At 42.5% G+C, this 24,163-nt stretch overlaps 1 protein-coding gene and 1 long non-coding RNA gene across 2 annotated transcripts in view; one reads left to right on the forward strand and one right to left on the reverse strand.

Moving 5' to 3' along the window:
• Positions 1–7,398, reverse strand: part of LOC122738038 — a 66,948-nt gene extending 59,550 nt beyond the window's left edge. The window contains exon 1 of the long non-coding RNA XR_006354624.1: positions 7,040–7,398. This is a non-coding gene — a long non-coding RNA (uncharacterized LOC122738038). The remainder of the gene's footprint in view (positions 1–7,039) is intronic.
• The window catches only part of ZSCAN2 (zinc finger and SCAN domain containing 2), a 31,367-nt gene continuing 13,605 nt past the window's right edge, over positions 6,402–24,163 (forward strand). Inside the window, exons 1-2 of the mRNA XM_043980082.1 lie at positions 6,402–6,532; positions 7,936–8,442. Coding sequence (XP_043836017.1) covers positions 8,019–8,442 — 424 coding nt within the window. The 5' untranslated portion in view covers positions 6,402–6,532; positions 7,936–8,018. The remainder of the gene's footprint in view (positions 6,533–7,935; positions 8,443–24,163) is intronic.

Consider the following 24,163-nt stretch of genomic DNA (forward strand, 5'->3'; position numbering starts at 1 on the left):
TATCCACTGCTCCACCTAACTGCACCCAAGTTATTAAACATTTGACAAAAAGTTATTTACTCAGGGGCAGCTAGGTGGCACAGTGGATAGAGCACTGGCCCTGGATTCAGGAGGAACTGAGTTCAAATCCGACCTCAGACCCTTGACACTTTCTAGCTGTGTGACCCTGAGCAAGTCACTTAACCCCAATTGCCTCACCAAAACACCACCAACAACAAAAAGTTATTTACTCCACCCTAACAGGAGAAGGATATTCGGTGAGGATAAATATTGGTGATACCCTAAGTTGATTCAGCTGAGTGAAGCTCCCTTGCCTCAGTTACCCATTATAACCCACCAGCCAAGCATCAGAGCATCCTTAGAGTTCTTCAGGCTACTTTCTACTCAGGTGATGGGGAATTGATATCAACAATCTAAACCTTTAATCCTTTAAGTCAACCAAATCCCAAGGAATGTCTCAATATCATTTGAAAGACTACTTAACTTGTATGGGGAAGGGTTAGACTATTGGTTCTACCATATGTAGTATCTTCACAATGTGCCCCCAGGCCCAGTGTCTCTGCTTGTAGTGTTGCTTCACTGGGCCTCCTTCTCTCCTTCTCTCAACTCAACTTAGCAACTGGACTCTCTAGACTTGCTGTCTGCTGATGTGGGACTCTCCTCCTCAGAGAGTTGCTTTGCTACCAGATACCACTGCTGATGGTAAGGAGGTCAGGGAAAGAAGGGAGATAAATCAGAGCTACAGGAACTTATAGAATGAGTGGCCAGTGTGGTAAAGACTTCTCAGGGGAGGCTGGACCCAATTGAGAACAAAGAAAAACATAATATACAATCCCACAAGGATAAGGGGGGGTAAATCACAATTGTCCCCTAGTAAAAAGTTATACAAGGGGGCAGCTAGGTGGCGCAATGGATGGAGCACTGGCCCTGGAGTCAGGAGTACCTGAGTTCAAATCCGGCCTCAGACACTTGGCACTTACTAGCTGTGTGACCCTGGGCAAGTCACTTAGCCCCAATTACCTCACTAAAAAAAAAAAAAGTTATACAGGTTCATCAAGGAACAATGGACAAGTTTACCAAGGACTACTGCTTCCTTAGCATTAAACAAGTGCCTTATCTCGGCGCTTGGATGTCCCATCTGCCACACCCCTTTTACATATGCACAAAATTATTTTTTTCCCTGAAAGCTGTTACTTCAGATCCTCTCAATGAGTAGAAACTCACATGAAGGACTTAAGCTTGACTAAACTCAAAAGTACCAACCATTCACAATGGATCCTTCCACTCCAGGATCACAGAATTCAGATGGGAGGGAATGAGGCCATCTGATCCAATCCTTCTCTAAACAAGAATCCTTTCTATAGCATTCCTGACAAGTGGTCATCTAGACTTTCCTTGAAGACCTCAAGTGATAAGGAGTTCATTACTTTACGAGAAGGCCTATACAATTTCAGATAGCTCTAATTATTATTATTATTATTATTATTATTATTATTATTATTATTATTATTATTATTTGCTGGGCAATGCAGATTAAGTGACTTACCCAGGGTCACACAGCTAGTGTCAAGTATCTGAGGCTGGATTTGAACTCAGGTCCTCCTGAATCCAGAACTAGTGCTTTATCCACTGTGCCACCTAGCTGCCCCCAGATAGCTCTAATTATTAGGAGGGTATTCTCTCCTCCCCTTTTTTATGGATCCAAAATCTGTCTCTGTACCTTTTATCTTCATCCTACCTTTTGGAACCAAGAAAAACAGTACTTGAAGGCCATTATCATATCCTTCCCCCACCTAAGTTTTCTCTTCTTCAAGTTAAATATTCCCTTTGGTTCCTTTGATTATTCTCCAGTTCTCTCACCATATAGATTATAGCCCTGAATGTACTCTCAAGTTTGTCAATATCCTTTCTAAAATCTGGTACCAAAAACTGAATATAATAATCCAAATATAGTCTGATCAGGGTAAGGTACAAAGCTATACCTCCTATTTTGTGGACACTGTCTTTCTCCTTTTTTTCAGTATAATATTTGATTTTTTTCAATTACATATAAAAAGATTTTTTCATATTTGTTTTTTTAAAATGTTGTGTTCTAAATTCTTTCTCTCCTTTCCTTTATCCCTCATTGATAAGGCAAGCAATTTGATATAGGTTATATATGTAAAGTCATGAAAAACATATTTCCATATTAGTCATGTTATGAAAGAAAGCACAGACCAGACAAAATAGAACAAAAAAAAAAAAACTCAGGAAAACTAAAGTTGTTTTGTTTTGGTTTGTTTTGGTTTATTTATTTATTTATTTGCAGGGCAATGGGGGTTAAGTTACTTGCCCAGGGCCACACAGCTAGTAAGTGTCAAGTGTCTGAGGCTGGATTTGAACTCAGGTACTCCTGAATCCAGGGCCGGTGCTTTATCCACTGCGCCACCTAGCCGCCCCCCTAAAGTTGTTTTTTAAAAAATATGCTTCAGTCTATCTTCAGACTCCATCAATTCTTTCTCTTGAGGTGGATAGCATTTTTTCATCATATGTCCTTTTTATAGTAAGTCTTAGATCACTGTAGCGCTGAGAATAGCTGTCATTCATAGCTGATCATTGTACAATATGGCTACATTTCAAATGTTCTCCTGGTTCTGCTCATTTCACTTTGTATCAGTTCATGTGAGTGTTTCCAGGTCTTTCTGAAAGTATCCTGCTTGTCATTTCTTATTGCATAATAGTATTCCATCACAATCATAAACCATAACATATTCAGCCATTCCCCAGTGGATGGGCATCACCTCAATTTCCATTTTTTTCCACTACAAAAAGAGCATCTATAAATATTTTTGCACATTTGTAAAAGTTATCTTTGGAATATATACCTAGTAGTGGTATTGCTGGGTCACACCATATGCATAGTTTTATAGCCCATCAAGCATAGTTCCAAATTGTTCTCCAGAAGGGCCAGATCAGTTCACAACTCCATCAACATTACATTAGTGTCTCAATTTCCCACATCCCCTCCAACATTTGTCATTTTCCTTTGCTGTCATATTAATCAATCTTATAGATAGCTCTGAGGTAGTACCTCAGAGTTGTTTTAATTTACATTTCTCTAATTGATAGTGATTTCAAGCATTTTTCATATTACTCTAGATAGTTTTGGGGTTTTTGTCTGAAAACTTTCTGTTTCTATCCTTTGACCATTTATCAATTGGGGAATGACTTGTATTCTTATAAATTTTACTCATTTTTCTACATATTTGAGAAATTAAGCCTTTATCAGAGAAACTTGCTATAAAAATGTCCCAGTTTTCTGCTTTCCTTCCTTCTAAACTTGGATGCATTGGTTTTGTTTGTGTAAAACCTTTTTATTTTAATGTAATAAAAATTATCCATTTTATATCCTGTCATGTTTTCTATCTCTTGCTGGTTCATAAATTCTTCCCTTATCCATAGATCTGATAGGTAAACTATTCCATGCTCCTTCAATTTCCACCCTGGTAGTACATGAAATTTCAGAATAAGAATGGATCTTAGAGGTCTCTTAGTCCAACCTCTCACTAAGTGCATCAATTTCCTCTATAGTGACAAAACATTAGGAGACCCCGTGCTTTCCAGAGCTAACTAAGGCCCAGTGGGCAAGCTGTGCCCTGAGCTTGGCAGGACAACAATCCTTTGGGATCACCCTCTGAATGATATCTCTGATAAAATCACCAGTTCTTCTTTGAGCTGGACAAGCAAAGAACAAACTTAGAAAGTCCTGCAGTAAATCAAACTTGTCACATTGGTGTTGTTACCCCTCATTGTCAGGGCTACAGCTCACTGGGCAGCCACTAGAATAAGCATTGAGATCTCCCCACACTGACTCAGGCCTCCCCACTAGGGGCTTCCTTCAACCAAAGTGCCTTTTGTTTAACCTCACTCACTGGAGGCCCATCGAAAACCAAAGAGACTAGCAGAATCAGAATATAGTTATTGCAATGTAGCCTAGTGGAAAGAGTATTGTGTGTGGGGCAGCTAGGTGGTGCAGTGGATAAAGCACTGGCCCTGGATTCAGGAGTACCTAAGTTCAAATCCAGTCTCAGACACTTAACACTTACTGGCTGTGTGACCCTGGGCAAGTCACTTAACCCCCATTGCCCTGCAAAAAAAAAAAAAGAAAAAAAGAAAGAGTATTGTGTGATACTGCGTAATTTAACATCTGTGTCTCAGTTCCCTCATTTGTAAAATGGGCAGAATCAGATTTGTCCTATCTACTTCACAGGGTTGGTAGGAAAGTGTTGTCTTCTGGTTGGAGCTATCCCAGAATTCTTAGTGTGACTTTAGGCATTAATAACTAAAACTTTTGGAACACCCTGATTTGAACAGCAGCTATATCTTAAGCAAGAGTGAGAAGTAAAAAATAAAATAACTTTTTCTGGTTCAGATTTTTGGGGATCTAACCTGATGGTGTAACCTAAGGGAGGAACAGAAGGGAGGTCTTAAAGATGAAGCGTGAGGCAGCAGAGGACACAACTACTGACCTTAGGTCTATACCATGACGAATGAATCATATATGCAAGGTTTCTCAAGGACCATCCAGCCTCTTACAGACTTTGGAGTCCTTTCCACAGGCACCATCTTCACTCCATGAGCAGAGGGAGAGGTGACCAGTGTTCCAGCCTTCCCCTTACTACCATTGTATCATCAGTCTTCATTCATATACCCATTGCATCCCTGACTAGGCTGGAAGTTTCTTGAAGGCAGAGACTCTACCTTTCATATTTGTGTCCCCAACATCTAGCACAGTACAATGCTTAATAAATGTTGTTCATTGATTTCTTCTGACTCCATTATTTTATAGATGAAGAAACAGACCCAGTGGGATTGAACCACTTAGCCAGCATCACATGGGTAGCACAAATGATCACAATGAACATGTGTATAGTCCTTTAAGGTTTACAAAGTCTTCTACATACATGATCCCATTTCAGTTTCATAATAACCTTTTCAGGTAGGTACCACAAGCATCATTGTCTTCATCTTACAGATGATGAAACTGAGGCTTGGGGAGGTGGTATACTCATAATCTTTCTTATGGCAGCTAAGTACCATAGGAGGTAAAGTATTGAAATCAGGAAGGTCCAGGTTCCAAGTCTGTCTAAGACACTTGCTAGCTGTGTGACCCAGGACAATCATTTTACTTCTCTTAGTTCCATTCTCCTCATCTGGAAAATGGGGATAATAGTAGCCCTTATTTTGCAGGGTTGTTGTGAAGCTCAAATTAGATAATTGATTTAAAGCACTTTACAAACTTCAATATTAGCTAATGTTAGCTTTACAAACGAAATGTTAGCTATGATGGTGATGGCCACCCAGCTCATAATTATCAAACGCAGAAAGACTCCAGCTCCCATCCTGACTCCAAGTTCAGGACGCTGTCCCAAAGTGGCAGCGCTGTGAGATGGCACTTTTGTTTTTTAATCGGCCCAGAACTATTTCTGGGTCTCCATCCATAAAGGAATTTCAGGAATTAGCTAGCAGGTGGGGGAGACTTTTTCTTGGGGAGAAAAGGGGCCTCTGAAATTACAATACTAGACAGCTGGCCCTGCCAATGAGGTAGTGCAAGCCTGGGATTGGATCACGGCTTCTTAAAGAAGCCCTATCTCAATCACCAGTCCTCTCCAGTTACTGAGCTTTCCAGGCAGCTGCTCCCTTGTTTTTATAAAGACTGAGAGGACCCTAGGGAAAGAAAAGATTTCGTCTTTCTGTCCAGTACACGTCCATGAGAGTCTGAACCAACACATTTGGGGTGTCTTTCCATTTGCTTATTTCTCTGACACTGGTTTGGTTTAACGCTATTACCTTGAACTGCTTAACGCAGCATTCATAGATGTTGGAGGATTGAAAGGGTGTTTCGAGATAACCCATGACTCCAAAGCATGCGTCTCATTTTAGGATCATTACATTTAGGTCTGGGGGTGACTTTAAGGATCATCTAGCTCAATCTTCTCATTTTATGGAGGAGGAAACGGAGGTCCAGCGAAGCGATGTTTACTTGTCCCTAATCACCGTGGCGATACAAGAACTAGAATTTGAACTCGGGTCCTGACCCTAGAGCCGGTGCTTTTCCCACTAGACGAAGCTGATAAGGAGCCTGAAACCCAGCTAGGAAAACAGATCGTAGGTTCCATAAAACCTGGGTCTCCCAATTCCCGTGTATGTCATTCAAAGCCACAGAGAGCGTCAGCCTTAGAGCTCCGACTACAACTTCCATAATACCTTACCAATAAGCGAGTCAATTCCCTCCCTATCCCAGACCGCCTGACAGTTGCTACTGCCAGTAACCCGGGAGAGTTCCCAGGGCTGCATTCGCGAAGACCAATCGCGGGAGGAGATGGGCGGGCCTTTCCTGTCCATTGTTCTCAGCGCTTGAGCTTCCAGCCCGAGCTGGCCCGGGAGCTCTGTTGAGCCCGGGGGCGCGCGCCGCCTCCGTGTCCGCGTCCCGGGCGCCCTTCGCGGGGAAGCGCCCTCAGCCTCCCCGGCCCGCCGGGCCCTTCGAGCCACGGTGAGTTCGGAGGCGCCGGGAGCGGAGGGAAGAGCGGGTCCCTGAGGGGGAGGTGCGGGGGGGGGGGAGGAATAACGGGCCCCGCAGCCCACCCCGGGGTGAGGGTCCTGCGCATCCGCTGCCCACCCCTGGCCGGACCGCTTAGCTTTGCTGACTGCCCTCTGCTTTTCCCGTGTTGCTACCGTTTACAAAGCTCTTCTCTCTCTGAGCTTCCCCTCAATAAGGGACTCCCCTCCCATACAGCCTCGCTTTATGTAACTGCTCCCCGGACCCTGATTTCATAATAGTGGTGACCCCACACCCGGAGCATCGCAGCTTCCTGACCATTCCCTTAATGATAGGAATGAGTGTGTGCCTAGGCGGGCGGCACCCGCACAGATCCCCAGGGGGACAAGGAGGTTCTCCAAAGTTTGGAGCTAAGGGATTTGGAACGTTGGCCGGGCCAATCCCCAGCCTTCCCTTCTTTTTACAGGTGGTGAAATTGAGTTAACAGGTTAAGTGACTTACCCAAGTCAATTAATGGCAGAGACACCTTGGTCACTCGTTCCTTCTACTGCTAGCTACGTTTTCCTTTTAGCAGTTATCCTCTGGTGGGGGAATCTGCTTGACGTTTTTTCTGCTCTGATTTTCATTTGGCTCCTTGATAACGCTGCAGTGCTCCATGGGCTTTATAGCGCAGCTAAGGCGTTCGGATGTTTGATCTCTCCTTTATTGTTCTGATCCCCTAGTTCATCAGTATGATCATCTGTCTAGTTAAGAGGTGGATAAATGAAGGCACAGAAGTTTGGGGGTGGTGAGTCGAAGTAACTGGTCCAAGGTCACAGTCTCCCGTGAGCGGTAGAGCAGGGGCTAGGGAGCCCAGAGAATGTCTGGTCATGGCTACTTCCTACAGGAACCGTCCTTTGGCCTTGAGGGGAAGAAATATGGTCTGTAGTTTGTAAAGTGGTGCTAATGCTGGTGGGATTTTTAAACTTAACCCTCCAGAGGGAAATAAATCTGAGTTCAGGAACAAATCATTCTACTAGTGGTGGGGACCGGAGGTGGAGGTTGGGGAGGGGGGATGAGGACTGTTAGTTTGGTGATATACAGATCATTTTGTGGCTCGATGTGGGAACCCAGTTGCTAGCGCCTTCACCTCTAAGGTTACCTTGGATCAATTTTATGTATTGCATATACCTTGAATCTACTTTATGCATTGTGAATTCATCTATATTTACATGTGGCCTTGCCTTTTAGAATGTAAGCTTCTTGAGGGCAGGAGTTGTTTTCGCTTTTTCCTTGTATCCCCAGTGCTCAGCATAACGGTCAGGCATCTAGTGTTCCATAAGTGCTCATTGATTGTGTAACTGAAGGTATTTTATAGTGCTGCTGTTAACAGACTCACTCTGTCAAATCTCTCTTAGAAGTGACTCTCCAAAGAAGGTCAAGGTTTGAGCCTCCAAGTGCAAGCAGCAGTTAGAGGGACATCTTCCTCCAGAGTTGGACAATGGCTGGAGAAGTCCCAGAAATGACTGCTGCCTTGGATTCTTTGGCTCAGACGCCAGAAGTGGAGGAGGAGGAGGAGGAGGAGGAGGAAGAAGAAGAAGAAGAGGCCTCAACAATGATACTGGAAAATGAGGACTCCTCCTGGAAGCCTGGTTTAGCCCTGCAGGGGGACAGCTGCGACCCTGAATCCTTTCATCAGATTAAAAGTAAAGTTGAGTATCAGGAGGCCGCCGAGCCCAGGGAATCTCTTAGCAGACTCAGGGAACTCTGTCAGCGATGGTTAAGGCCAGAACTGCACACAAAGGAGCAGATGCTGACTCTGCTGCCTGGGGAGATTCAGGCTTGGTTGAGGGAGCATCGGCCAGAGAGCAGCAAGGAGGCGGTGGCTCTGGTGGAAGACTTGACCGAAACTCTTCGGGAGAGTGGTGAGAATCAGTTTATTGGGAGAGGGAAGGAGCCAAATAACTAGAAGGGAGAGGAGTAACTAAAACCATTTCCTTGGCATCAACAGGGTGGGTTGAGGGCTGAACATTGAATAGTAAACTCTGAGGGAGCTCACATACCAGCCCCCAGAAAACTCAAATAAGCCCATTTTTTGCCTTGTACTCTGCTTGAATGAGATAGAAAGCAGATGGCAAGTGAACTAGGAGAGGCAGTGGGCTCAGTGGGATGTGGTAGAATGATGATGCTATTTGGAATCAATGGGTCTGCCACTTCCTGGAGGGGGGGGTGGCAGGAGCTGGGGAGGTTGGACAGAAATGAAAGGTATTTGTGTAAGTGACAACCTCTTTTGGCCTCAGTTTCCTTCTGAAAAATAAGGAATTTGACCTGATAATCCTGAAGGCCGTCCCAGCTCTTAAGCCTCTAATCTTCCATGATCTCATTTGATAATCAGGTTTTCTAAAGTTTATATTCAGCCCTCTAGCTATTCCTAACCTGTTCAGGATGGGGCTCTAAAATAGGTACCAGTGAGGTTTTGTGATCCCAATCATAGGTAGCACATACTTTTTTAAATGGATGAAATCCATATTTTAGAAAAGACTTGTTTCCATATGGAAGTAACCCTTTATGATATGCTGCACATGAACTCTAAAGTAGCACATACTCCAAGGCCCAGGCAGGAAGCCCCTATGACTAAGGCTGCCTTGGAAAGAGCTGGTGATCAATACAGCTTTTGGGGTATCTTCAGGGTGGTGTTGTTGGTAACCAGATTATAGTAATTTAGTAGGTATTTATTAAGCACCTGTTGTATGCAGAGCACTGTCCCAGATTCTGGAAGAGATACTAAATTTAGATAACCCTGGTTACTATACTTTTGGGGGGGGGCAGGGCAATGAGGGTTAAGTGACTTGCCCAGGGTCATACAGCTAGTAAGTGTCAAATGTCTGAGGCCAGATTGGAACTCAGGTCCTCCTGAATCCAGGGCCAATGCCTTATCCACTGCACCACCTAGCTGCACCCCCTAGTCACTATACTTAAGGAGTTTGCAGTTTAGCAAAGGGATGACACCATTTAGAGGTCTTCCCTCCCTCCCCAAGTTCCCAGTGGATAGAGCCTTGGGCCTGGAAACAGGAAGACCTGTCTGAGTTCAAATCTGGCCTCAGACACTTCCTAGCTGTGTCACCCCGGGTAAGTCACTTAATCCTTGTTTGCCTCAGTTTCTTCATTTGTAAAATGGGGGTAATAAAGGCAGTTAGGTGGTGCAGTGGATGGAACACTGGGCCTGGAGTCAGGAAACCTGAGTTCAAATCCGGCCTCAGATACTTCCTAGCTGTGTGACCCTGTGTGAGAAGTCACTTAACCCTGTTTGCCTCCATTTCCTCCATTATAAAATGAGATGGAGAAAGAACTGGCAAACCACTCCAGTATCTTTGGCAAGAAAACACCAAATAGGGTCATGAAGAATTGTATACAGCTGAAAATGACTGAATAAATAATATTGCCTACCTTCCAGGGTTGTTTGGAGGATCCTGAGATCCTATTGGTAATAGGTACTTAGTGCTTAGTGCCTGGCTCATAGCAGGCATCATATCAGTCTAGTTCAGACAGATAGAATACGCCATGTCATATGTAAGTACAAAGGGAGATGCAAAAGCCATGGGGGAGAGAAAGCAGGCAGTGCCCGAGGGATCAGAGAATCCTCTTATTTCTGTGTCCATTGCTACAGGAAATACAGAGGGAGTCAAATTGGAAGGTAGGGGTCCTGCCCTTTATGAACTTAGAATCAGACTGGGGAAAAGACATTCCAACAGATGAAAGAATAATCAAGAGCCTAGCTCTGTAATAATGGTGGGACCAATAGGAGTTCAAAGGGCAGGGAATTTTAATGTGAATTTCAATGTTTTAGGAGGTGCTGCTTGACTCGGGCCTGGAAGAATGGCTAGGGTTTAGACAGCTAGAGGGGTGTGCAGGATGGCAGTAAGAAACAGTCGAATGTAACTTGTACCTTCTCCTTCACTGCTTGGTCCAGTTTTCATTTGCTTTTGTATGCCCAGTACATAGCACAAGGTGGCTTTACATATAGTGGGCACTTGATAAGTGCTCGTTGGGTCAGGTTAGAGCAGGTTGGTGAGGATGGGGAGTTTAAAATAAGGTATGCATTATCTGTAAGATGAGAGAACTGGGATGAGATGTTGAGTAAGGCCCCTTCTAACTCAGGAAATCTGTGATTTTTAAACAAGAAATGAGGAGTAGGAAATAATGGGGTTAGGATCTAGATAGCTGGTAGCAATAAAAAAGAATAATGTGTGCAGTTGAGGCATAATTAAGGAAGAAATGACAGGATGTGGTGACAAATGAAAGGAGTGGAGGAATCAGAATTTGGGAGATGGTAATAACGTTGGTGGTCTGAATCCAAGTCAGAGAGCTGGTTTGGTAATAATGATGAGCTCCGTTTTAGACAGGTTGAATTTGAATTTGTGGCAAGAGGGACAGTTCTCTATGCAGTTGGAAAATCCCATAGTGTGGAGTCAAGGTGAGGGTAATCTCTAAGGCTGTGTGAGGGCCCGAGAAAAATCACAGTATGAGTCCCTGCGACCTTTTATACCCATGAGAAACAGCTGTTTATACATCTGAATAACAAGAGCACTCAGTTTATACCCAAGTGTAGAAGAAAGGGGAGAAGCAGCCAGTCTTTGGAATCAGTTTACAATCCTTGAGACTCTGAGCCTAGAGAGGAAAAAGAAGGGGGTCAAGGGGGTCCTCCTCATTTCCTTCTCTGTGTCTTTCTGCCTAGTGTACACTTGGGCACCAGGGAGGACCATAAGGATTATTAGCTCTTCTTCCTTGGTGGGGAGAAGCAGTGGTAGTAATATGTTTTACTGAACCCTGAGACTTTCTGTTCCCTGGGTTCAGTGCAACATGGCGATGAATAGTCTGGCAAGGGGCTGGAGCAAGGAGGGGCATGCTCTGAGATCTTTCTCGTGAATGTTGAGTGGTCCAGGCCCAGGGGACTTTTGGGTGTGCCCCCTCAACATCTTTGGCATCATTCGTTAAGCAGGAACACTTCACTTCCTTTTCAAGGGGTTTCAAACTTGTAACTGCAGCTGAATTTATTTCCCAAGGGTTTCTTGCTACCTTTATTTTTCTGTAAAGGTCAACAGGAAAAAAAAATATTAAAAAAAACCAGGAGAGTGCTTATTCTCCCCAGTGTAATATCTGCCAGCGTTTAGGAACAGAGCCTCCTTTTTTCATCTTTTTCCCAGTGATCAGCCAGGTTTGCCTCCTCCTTTGGTCTCATTTGTGGTCTTCTTTCAGTCTTCCCTCCCTCCCCAAGTTCCCAGTGGCTAAAGGGGAGGGCACCAGACTGGTCCCAGAGGGAAGCAGCTCGAGGAGAGAAATTTGGATGTAGCCGGGGTGGGGTGGGAGTGGATTTGTGAAAGCTGGTGGGAGTGGGGAGGACATGATGCTTTTTTGTAGGTCCTAAGCTCTCCATGAACATACACATGCATTTTCTGTGCATGTGTATTTCTTGCTCTGGAATCAGAGGACCTTGTCTTAAATCCTGTCCCCAGACTCTTGTAGCCTGTGTGACTGTGAGCAAGTCATATAACTTCCCAGGGCCATGATGTCCTCATCTATAAAATGGGTTGGTTGGGCTACATGGCCCCAGAGGTCTCTTCTAGCACGATGATCTAGCTCCAGGCAGGTCTTATAGTACCATATGTTTTCCATGAAACAGTTCCCTGTTCATTCCTTGATTCTCCTGACCTCTTCCTCAGGAAAAAAAAAAATTGAAAGCACTTTTAATTTATCACAAAGTAGTCATCAAGCATTGAGCTGCCTCTGGTGTTAGAGAGAATAAATGAAACTTGAGCGGGCAGCTAGGTGGCGCAATAGAAAAGGCACCAGCCTTGGATTCAGGAGGACCTGAGTTCAAACCCAGCCTCAGACACTTACTAGCTGTGTGACCCTGGGTAAGTCAATTAACCCCCATTGCCCTGAAAAAAAAAAAAAAAGAAGAAACTTGCATCATTTTGCCTCTTTCCTCTTTCTGCCTAGAGGCAGCTGTGGAGAGAGAGCAGTGGACCTGGAGTCAGGTGGTTCTGAGGTCAACTGTAGCCTCAGACACTAGCTTTGTGACCCTGGGCAAGACATTTGACCCGTTTCAGTTTCTTCAACTTTAAAGTGGAGTAATCATAGCACCTACCTCCCAGAGTTCTTATGAGAATGAGATAGTATTTTGTCTGCCTCAGTTTCCTCAACTGTAAAATGGGAATAATAATTGCACCTACCTTGAAGGTTGTCATGAAAATCAAATGGGATGTTTAACACATTCCCTGGCACATAGGAGGTGCTTAATAAGTGCTTGTTTCCTTCCTTTTTCCCTCCAGAACCTCCTACCCTCAATCTAATCAGCTTCCAGGTTCTGTCCATTTTCCCTCTGTCCCTCCTTTTTCCATGTTGTTTCCATTTCTGTTATGCCATTCCCACTGCTACCGGTCTTGTTCAGGCCTTTGTTTTTTCTTTCCTGGACTATTTCAATAGTCTTCTAGCTGGCCAATCAAGTGACAATGAGCAGGGATTTATGGAACACCCACCAGATTCCAGGTGTTGTGCTAGGACTTGGGGTAATGAATATAAAGAATAAAACAGTATCTACTCCCAAGGAGACTTAATTTTGTTATGGGAGACAATATAGGTATGTATATATATATATATATATATATATAAAACATATACATCTCTATACACATACATATGTATAGATATGTATATACCTATACAAAATAAACGATAATATCCAGCATTTACATAGGATATTCAGGTTTTCAAACCTGCTTTACAGGTTGTCTTTTTTTGATCTGAGCAGCAACTCTGTGAAGTTGGTGTTATTATCATCCCCATTTTACCAGTGAAGAAACTGAGGCAGGCAAAGGTGAAGTGACCTTCTCAAGAAAATCCCTGTGTGAAGAATGGATTAGAATGAGGAAAGAATTGACACAAGGAGACCAATTAGGAGGCTATAGCAATAATGTAAGTTAAAGGTAATAAGTGCCTGAAGTATGGTGGTGATCCTAGGAATAGAGAGAATAGGTTGGATTCAAAAGTTGAGATGGTGGTAGAAATGGCAAGATTTGGCAAGTGGTTGGATATGTGGGATGGAGGAAATTGAAGATGAGGCTAAAGTCAAGTTTACAAACCTGGAAAATGGGAAGAATTTCTGCCTTCCCCCAAAATAGGGAAGTTTGGAAGAGGATCTCTCCCCATCCCCCAACATCCCAAATCCATCCTATACTACTATCCAGTTAAATCTTCCTCAGGGACAGCTTTGGCCGTGTTACTTCTGTATTGAAAACCTTCATGGCTCCCCATTGATTTAATACTTTGTTATAGCAAAGCTGGACTGTTTGCTGTTCCGCTAGCTCGGCCTCCCCCCACCCCTCCTGTCTGTGGCTTTGTTCAGTGTTTCCTTGCTCTGAAGTACACTCCCTCAATCTCTTCCTGTTGAAATCTTACCCATTCTTTGAGGCCCAACTCAGATGCCACCTCCATAAAGTCTTCCAGCTTCCTCCTGTAGCCACCCCACCCCCAGGATCTGCACTCCAGTAGCAAAAGCCTTGGGTGTGGAGTCAGAGAGCCTCATTTCAGATAGCAGCTCTTTGGTCAAGCAAGGGAACTTCCCTGAGTCTCAGTCTCCTTGTCTATAAAAATAAGAGACTGAACTGGATCTCTGAGGCCCCTTCCGGTTCTGAATGGCTGCTCTCCTGTAACTGAGCTCAGCCTGCTCAGAACTCCTCTCACCCTTTGTCCCCCTCTCTTGTTTATTTTAACAGGTTTTACCTCCCCTGCCGGACTTTGATTATTTGATCCAATTTTGTCTCCCCTAAGGGGCCTTGTACTCAGTAGGCACTTAATAACTATCCATTGACCAGATTAATGAAGTAATAAAGAAAACATATGGAGAAGGGTAAAGACGAGCTTTTCTGTGTGGTTTCCAGAAGGAAGCAAGCAGATAGTTGCCTATTGATTTAGCCAAGCTGAGAAAGTACATTGACACTTTTGCTTCGATAGAGGCAAACTGGCCACTTAAAAGCCTATTTTTCCCCCAGCAGTGGGTAGCAGGGGCAGACAGAGAAGCATGGCTGAAATAAGGCAGGTCTGGGTGGCTTTTGAATCAAGGAAAGACATCAGGAGAAAAAATGTAACAGCCCTGGGGAAATAATAAATTGAATCTAAATCCCCCTCAACCAATTCAGCCTAAGGAGAAGAGGTCCTTCACTTTGTACCTAGGTATTTGTAGTTTTGTTTAACTAGCTGTGTCTGTACTTTAACGGATCCATATTTTTAGTCTCTCTGCAAACACAGGGCCCAGCCCTTCTTCCATGCCTCATCATCCAGCTTTAGTTTCATACCTAGCAAGCAAAATGAATCATTCAGTATTTCTGTTGCTTCACTTTTGGGGTTTTTTTGTTTTTTGTTTTTTTTTTAGTGAGGCAATTGGGGTTAAGTGACTTGCCCAGGGTCACACAGCTAGTAAGTGTTAAGTGTCTGAGGCCGGATTTGAACTCAGGTCCTCCTGACTCCAGGGCCGGTGCTCTATCCACTGCTCCATCTAGCTGTCCCTTGTTGCTTCACTTTTATAGAGAAAGCATAAGGGAGAGTAGAAGCACACGTTATCCCTTCTCTTATTTAACCAATTACTTACCCATTAAGGCCTTATACATTTTAACAGCATAGTTGAGTAGAGGTATGCTATTCAGTTAGGAAATAATTCTGCATGGGGCTGACCTTGTACTTCTAAGTACATTAACTTACATCAAATATTACAGATCCAGTAGGTGGATGTTTACCTATTTGTATTGTGAAATTCACTCTGTTGTAAGGAATTGTGTATTTACACTGTGTATACTGAATTACAGTGCTCAAGGTAGACAAAAGGCTACCGCTGAAAAAGAGGAAAAACTGGACAAAGGTTGTGCAAATCCAGGTGCACATGGCTGTCAGTAAAGAAATCTTGCTCTATTTCTATTCTCTGTTGGTGACTGTGGAAGGGTAACCCAAGAGCCACAAAAAGACAACGAATCTTGCTTGGGGAGTCTTCTGTCTGAATTGGGGTTGCCTCTATTGGGTACAATACTCCATTTCGCCACAAGGAGAGAAAAGGCCTCTCATACTCATAAAATAATTTAGAATTCAGGGTTCTTTAATGTTATGTTTAGCTGTTTTAATAAAGAATTTTTATTTTTTAAAAAATGGATAAAAATAGGAAGTGAATCCCTTAGTTAACCATGCCTATCACTAAAGCCTGACTGTTTGCACCATGTGGTCAAAAGCAAAACCACTGAACATCTTGAAGCTTACCCTGATTGCCAATGGGCAATAACTCTTGAGCAGTGGGAGAGGCGATCAATAGCCTTCTCTGTATTGGGCTTGCAAACTTAAATATAAAGTGACAATAGTGCATTCTGATAAGTTCAACCTGAAACTGGTCCCCCTTCTTGAGAATGCTTTTTGCTTGTACCATGTCAGACTTTTGTTGTTATTGTCATTGAGTAGTTTTTTAGTTGTGTCCGACTCCTTTTGACTACATTTGGCCTTTTCTGGACAGAGATGCTAGAATGATTTGCCATTTCCTTCTCCAGCTCATTTTACAAAAGAGGAAACTGAGGCAAAGAGGGTTAAGTGACTTGCCCAGGGTCATACAGCTAATAAGTGTCTAAAGCCAGATTTGAACTCAGGAAGAGGAGTCTTCCTGACTCCAGGTCCAACACTCTATCCACTGCTCCATCCAGCTGCCCACCATGTCAGATGAGCTGGCGACAAAGCAAATAGAAACTTGGACCAGCAACATTATTTTCATTGTACATCTGACTATATAAAATAATTTGATTAATGAGAAAATCAATAAGCTGCTTTGTCAGACAAAGATTAATAATCCTCTTGTATTTTTGTCTACAGTGGTGACTTTATTGATGTAAGGAAATGCCAGTGAGGAAACTCCCTCTACCAATGCAGATACATAGCTGTTGTATAACTAATAACTTTTTTTTTTTTTTTTGGTGAGGCAATTGGGGTTAAGTGACTTGCCCAGGGTCACACAGCTAGTAAGTGTGTGTTAAGTGTCTGAGGCCGGATTTGAACTCAGGTACTCCTGACTCCAGGGCCAGTGCTCTATCCACTGCGCCACCTAGCTGCCCCTATAACTAATAACTTTTAAAAGTTGCCTAGGGCACTGAAGTTAAGTGACTTGACCTGATTCACACAGGGAATGAATATGTATCAGAGATGTCAGACCTGAACCTAGGTCTTCCTGACTGCAGGGGGTGGGAGGGAGTCTCTATCCACTATGCCACACAGTTTTAGTAAAACAAAAAATGTTGGCTACTCCAAGGGGTGGGGGGGGGCATTTAAAGGGGTAGCTTCACTCAGATCTTATTCTCTGTCCTAGAGCTGTTCAGAGATTTGAGGCACAGAGAGTTGCATGCTCCTACACACTTGTGCCTCTTCCCAGAGCTAATGCAATTATGCTTCCTCATGGCGTGGAGATGAACCTAGGTTCCCAAAGTCCATGCTTTCAGAACACAAGTTCTGGCAGATTCTACCATGCTGAAAAGGCTTTTTTGCTGCCCAAGCCAGCTAAGTCTGGAGAAGCTTCAGTAGGTTGTTCACTATGTCTTTGGGTATAGTAACGCAAGGAAAGATGAAAAATGGCCCTCAGTCCTGTTCGTCTCTTATGTTTCCATGGTGACAGTAGTGGAGTGGCAGAGAAGGGAGCAGAGGATGCTGGGAAGCATACAGTATTTCAGTGACCAATGAATTGACAAACCATTGGAAGAACTGAACTGTGTCAATATTGCCTTTTTTCTGGTTAAGCAATAAGACAAAGGAAGTTACAGCTAAATGGGAGGATAGCTCAGAGGTTCTGCTTGGAGAGGCAAAAGAATTATCTGGGTTGGTTTTATCCTGTAGCCAAAGGCAATAATAAATGTCATTTTAATGGGATACTAGGTCATCTAATCTTGAAGTGCTCTTAATGAGCATCAGCTAAAGGAACATTGTAAAGATATTTGCAACTAGTCCACCAATCTCTATTGGAAAGGATGAAAAAGTAGACAAATTTCACAAAGAACTTTATAAGATCCTCCAAACCTAGTCATCCCATACTTTGATACACAGTGATTTCAGTACAGGGGAGGATGGCAAAAGCATGTCAGAATATATGGTTCAGGTTTAGCAAATTAGATCAAAAGTTTTTAGATTCCTCAGAAGTCTTATGTCCTTCTATCATAAATACTTCCCTCAAGAAGAGTAAGGAAGGGGCAGCTAGGTGGTGCAGTGGATAAAGCACCAGCCCCAGATTCAGGAGGACCTGAGTTCAAATCCAGTCTCAGACACTTGACACTTACTAGCTGTGTGACCCTGGGCATGTCACTTAACCCTCATTGCCCTCCCCCCAAAAAAAGAGGAAGAGGAAGAGGAAGGAGACGCTGGACGTGATGAGCACCAAAACAACACTTTTCTAGAGCCTGTCCAGAAAAGGGGACCAGTATGATTAGAAAACTGGAGAGCATTCGTAGAAGAATCCACTGAGGGGGCAGCTAGATGGCGCAGTGGTTAAAGCACCGGCCCTGGATTCAGGAGTACCTGAGTTCAAATCCGGCCTCAGACACTTGACACTTACTAGCTGTGTGACTCTGGGCAAGTCACTTAACCCCCATTGCCTAAAAAAAAAAAAAAAAAGAATCCACTGAAACGAGGAGGTTTGGCCGGGAGAATATAAAATTTAGAAGGGGAGGTGATGGAAAGACTGTAGTATGGAACTGGATTGTTCTCTTTGGCAGGAGATGTAAGAACGACAAGTCTTGGCTGGCAGTAGGTAGATTTAGTGTTGATATAAGGAAAAACTTTAGAGGACTTAAAAAAATGATTAGAGGCTATATCTGATAGAGTAGAATATGCTGACTTGGAAGGAGATAAGTTTCCTTCTTGCTGAAGGTTCTCAATCAAAGGCTGGATTACCACTTGTTGGGAACATTGAAGCAGGAATTCTTGGGCACATATTGGATTAGGTGACCCTTTCAGCTCTTCTGTAATTCTGGATAAGTCACAGAAAATAGAATTAGTTGGTTTCTGTTTCTTAAGCAATACTCACTTAATAACAATAGCAATAATGATAACTAGGATTTATATATTGCCTACTATGTGCCAAGTACTATGCTAAGCACTTTATAAATCTTGTTTAATCCTCACAAAAACCCTGGGATGTAGGTGCTATTATTATCTCCATGTTACAGTTGAGGAAATTGTGGCAGAGAGGTTACTTGTTCAAGTTCACATAGGTAGTTAAGTGCCTAAGGTTAGATTTGAATTCAGGTCTTCCTGACTCCAGACCTAGCACTTTATCCACTGTGCCATCTAATTGCTTCTAGTTACTGATATGATAGTTGTATCAGAATCAGCTGAATGTGTAATTAGATCATTAACCAATAAGAACAAGAATCAACTCCAAATTAGATGATACTGTACAACATTGCAGCCATCTTGACCCTTCCTGTTGAAACTAGCTTAAAAGGGGGAAATGGGAGAAGGCAAAGATTAACCTTGATTTTCACCATCTCTTTCAAAAGTTTAACCTCTGCAAAGCAGCTGCTACAGCAAGGAAGCCAACATTGCCTTAGCTAACAAACCCTTGATTTCTTTGCCAAGTGGAAAGAGACAGCAGCCAAGGTGGATACCAGTCAAGAATACAAATTCATTCGTAAAACACTGTAGGAGGAGTGGGCAGTGGCAGACGATTATAAGCAGTATTACCTCTTAAAATAGCATAAAGCTGGAAAGGTGCAAACAAGCCAATAGCTTGATGTGAGACCCTACTAAGCCATAACCCAAGGGCATAGATGAAGTAGGCAGGATGATAGAAAATGAAACATTTATCAACATTTCAGTAATTCTCTCCAAAACAAGATGAAATCCTCAAGAGCAGCTGGGCCAGACCAAGTTCACACTAAGGATATCCAGGCCAGAGGTAAGACAACCTCGAAAATATTAAGGAATATCTCTCAAAAACCAAACAAACAGAAAGAATATATCTCAAGGCATAAGAAACATAAAAGGAATTGGAAAAATCACAATGTTAATCTCGATAAAGAATAAAAGCTAGGGGGCAGCTAGGTGGCGCAGTGGATAAAGTACTGGCCCTGGATTCAGGAGGACCTGAGTTCATATTAGGCCTCAAATACTTGATACTTACTAAGTGTGTGACCCTGGGCAAGTCACTTAACCCTCATTGCCCACACCCACCCCCCAAAAAAGAATGAAATCTAGGACATCAGTAACTATTTGTCCATGTGCCTCCTTTCTCATCTTTATAAGAGCGTTATAAAAATGATCTATACATAAATTGAAGAATATCTGTGATGAAACGTAAAATGGGAATAGGTATGTTTTCACAAACAATTTTCTATAGTAGATCATATGTTTACAGTTACACAGCTAGGTGAAAGTTTCAGAGAAAACAAAATCCCACTGTTTACAAAAACAACACCATTTGATTTGACAAAGCAAAGTGCAGCTTTCTAGACTCTCCTCCAAGGAGTCTCTCAAGCACATGTTAAGATAATACAAGATTAGGGGCAGCTAGGTGGCTCAGTAGATAAAGCACTGGCCGTGGATTCAGGAGGACCTGAGTTCAAATATGGTCTCCGACACTTGACACTTACTAGCTGTGTGACCCTGGGCAAGTCACTTAACCCCCATTGCCCTGCAAAAAAAATAAAAGATAATACAAGATTAAATTGTACATATATAACCTATATAGGATTGCTTGCTGTCTTGGGGAGGGGGGAGAGAAGGGGAGGGAAGGGAAAAAAATTTGGAACTAGAAATCTTATAAAAACAAATGTCAAAAACTATACATGTAACTAGAAAATAATAAAATACTTTTATGATTTAAAAAAAAGAAAAAAAGAAAGCGAGTGCTCAATTTGATCAATGGATATGCCATTTTTGTTTTCTTTTCATATACACCATAAGCAATGTGAACATTTTTCCTTATTTTAAAGCCATAATAAAAATACTGTTATTTTTATTTTAAAAAAAGATAATACAAGATTCCTTAATAAATGCATCCATGAAGACCCTCTGATTATCAACATGAAATGATACATAAAACAGGGAGAACTGAGCTCACCAAACATGTTCATTGCTGTCATGAAGGATTACTGTCATATTTGCACAAGGTCCAAATAGAAGAGGGATTCCAGAGGAAGGAAGGGAACAAGCATTTATTAAGCACTTAGTTAGGCACTGTGCTAAATGCCTTACAGATATCTCATTTGAGACCCCATGACAAGCCTGGGAGGTAGGTGCAATAAATTATCCGAATTTTACAGATGAGAAAACTGAGGCAGATACAAGTTAAGTGATTTGCCTGGTGTAGTAAGTCTGAGGCTGAATTAGTGAAATTGTCCACAAGTTCCTGTTTGCTGATAATATTGTACCATTCAGGTACCTTCCATGAGATGATAGGATCACTGATTTAGAGTTGGCAGATACTTTATTTTTTTTAATAATAAACATTTTTTTATTTAAAGTTTTGAGATCCAAATTTTATCCCTCCTTCCCTCCCTCCCTTTCCCCTTCCCTAAGGCAGTAAGCAATCAGATGTGGGTTATACATGTGCAGTTATGTAAAACATTTCCATATTAGTCATTTTGTACAAGAAAACTTGAATAAAAGAAAAAATGAAAGAAAGTGAAAAACAGCATGCTTCAGTCTATGTTCCATCAATATCAGTTCTTTCTTTAGAGGTGGATAGTATGCTTCATCATTAGTCCTTTGGGATTGTCTTGGATCATTGTATTGCTGAGAATACTTAAGTCATTCACAATTCTTCATCAAACAACACTGTCACTGTGCACAGTGTTCTTTTGGTTCTGCTTATTTCACTATACATGAGTTCATACAAGTCTTTCCAGGCCTTTCTTAAATAATTCTGCTTGTCATTTCTTACAGCAAAATAATATTTCATCACCATCATCATACCACAGCTTGCTTAGCCATTTCCCAATGGATGGACATTCCTTTGATTTCTGATTCTTAGCCACCACGGAAAGAGCTACTGTAAATATTTTTGTACCAATAGGTCTTTTTCTTTCGGGGGGAATGTCTTTGGGATATAAACCCAGCAGTGGTATTGCTGGATCAAAGGATGTGCACAGTTCTATAGCCCTTTGGGCATAGTTCCAAATTGCTCTCCAGAATGGTTGATCTTTTCACAATTCTGCCCACAGTAGGTTAGCGTCCCAGCTTTCCCACATCCCCTCCAACATCCAATATTTTCCTTTTTTGTTATATTTGCCATGCTGATAGATATGAGGTGATACCTCAGAGTTGGTTTAATTTGGCAGATACTTTAAAGATCATCTAGCCCAACTTTCAAATTTTCTACAACTACTCAAAAGAAACCAATCTTAAAAAGGAATTATTGTTCAGACTAGGACATGCAGGGGGAAGGCCAGGCCATTGAGTTCAGTACAGATATCTGGGACAGGCATGGCAGAAGTCAAGTCAAGAAGCATTTATTGAGTGCCTACTATGTACCTGACTCTGTGGATACAGAGAAAGGCAAAGACAGTCCTTGCTTTCAAGGGGCTTGTTCAGAATATTAATAGGGGAAACAACATGCAAACAACTATGTGCAAACAAGATATGTGCATATACATACATGGAGACATATATATGGTACGTATATGCATATCATGTATATGTGTGTATAAGAGAAATATTAGAGGTGATATCAGAGAAGGCATTAACATTAAGAAGGACCAGGAAAAGGTTCTTACAGAAGGTGGGATTTTAGCTGAGACCTAAAGAAAGCCATGGAAGCCAGAAGTAGAAGAGAGAGCATCCAGGCTTTTTTGTTCTAGCCAATGAAAATGCAGTTAGGCAATGGGGTGTCTTGTGCAGGCAATGGGAAGGAATCTAGTGTTGATAGAGGGAAGATGGGAAAGTTCCAGGTTATGAAGAGCTTTATTTTTATTTATTTTATTTTTTTGCTGGGCAATGAGGGTTAAGTGACTTGCCCAGGGTCACATAGCTAGAAAGTGTCAAGTGTCTGAGACTGGATTTGAACTCAGGTCCTCCTAAATTCAGGGCCAGTACTTTATCCACTGTGCCACCTAGCTGCCCCTTATGAAGGGCTTTAAAAGCCAAACAGAGGATTTTATATTGGATCCTGGGCATAATCAGGAGTCCCTGGAGTTTGTTGAATAGGGGGTGAAGTGGTCAGACTTGCACTTCAGAAAGATCTCATTGATATCTGTGTAGAAGATGGACTGGGGTGAGGAGAGACTTGAGGCAGGAAGATCAACAGGCTGTTGAAATGGTACAGTGATGAGGTGATGAGGGCCTGCACTGGGGTCTTGGCAATATCAGAGGAGAGAGGCAGGATAGGGTGGAAGCCAGGTAGGGGGATGAGGGTTATGAGATGTTCTGAAAGAAGAATTGACAGGACTTGGCAACAGATTAGATAGCAAGAGGATAGAGTGAGAGTGAGGAGTTGAAGAAGACACACCTAAGTTGTGATCCTGGGTGACTGGAAGGAAGTGGTGTCTTTGATAGTATTAGGAAGGTTAGGAAAAGGGTAGAGCTTGGAAGGAAAGGAAATGAGTTCAACTTTGGACTTCTTGAGTTTAGGATACATATAAAAACCATCCATTTCAAGATGTTCAATAAGCATCTAGAGATGACAAGACTGAAGTCAGGAGAGAGTTTAGGGCTAGATAAATAGATCTGAGAATCATCTGCATAGAGGTGATAATTGAATCCATTGGGAGCTAAAGAGATCACCAAGTGAAATAGTATAGAAGGAGACAAGAAAAGGGCCCAAGACAGAGCCTTGAGAAAATAATAGATTTGGGTTAAATCCTAATTTAGTCAATTAAGTCTAAGGCAAGAAGGTCCTTCAATTTGTATCTAATGTTGAGGGCACCCATGCTTAACAGGCATGACCTTGATGAAGATGCAGTAAAGGAGACTGAGGACAAATGGGAGAATCAGGATAGAACAGTGTCACAAAAATCTAGAGAGAAGAGAATCTTAAGGAAGAGGGTGATCAACAGTGTCAAAGGCTACAGAGAGGTCAAGAAGGAAGAGACCATTGCTAACTTCGTTGAGAGCTATTTCATTTGAAAGAATGATTTAGCCAACAGTCAGACTTCTGAGAGTTAAGAAGAGATTGAGGGGAAAGGAAATGGAGACATCAAATTGTAGAGGGGCTTCTCAAGGAGTTTCACCACCAAAGGGAGGAGAGGGATATAGCTATCAGGGATAGACAGATCAAGTGAGGGTTTTTTGAGGATGAGGGAGGCATGGGCAGTAGGGAAGCAGCTGGGAGACATGAAGAGATTGAAGATAAGTGAGTAAGGGGTGTAAGAGGGGGCTACCTCCTGGAGAAGATGTTATAAAATAGGATCATTTGTGGATAGAAAGGCTTAACAGAGAGAAGAAAGGACCCCTCTTCAAGTGAGACAAGGAAGAAGGCATCCAAGTGTAAGAAGGGGAAGAAAAGGCAGCTCTCAGCAAATGACCTTAATTTTTTTCAGTGAAATACAAGACAAGGTTTTCAGCTAATTGGGTGGAGGGAGGAGGATCCATGGGAGGCTTAAGGAGGGATGGAAAAGTTTTGGAAAACTACTGTGGTGA

This window comes from Dromiciops gliroides, chromosome 2 (genome assembly GCF_019393635.1).
Source record: "Dromiciops gliroides isolate mDroGli1 chromosome 2, mDroGli1.pri, whole genome shotgun sequence".
In the NCBI taxonomy this organism is placed as follows: Eukaryota; Metazoa; Chordata; class Mammalia; order Microbiotheria; family Microbiotheriidae; genus Dromiciops; species Dromiciops gliroides.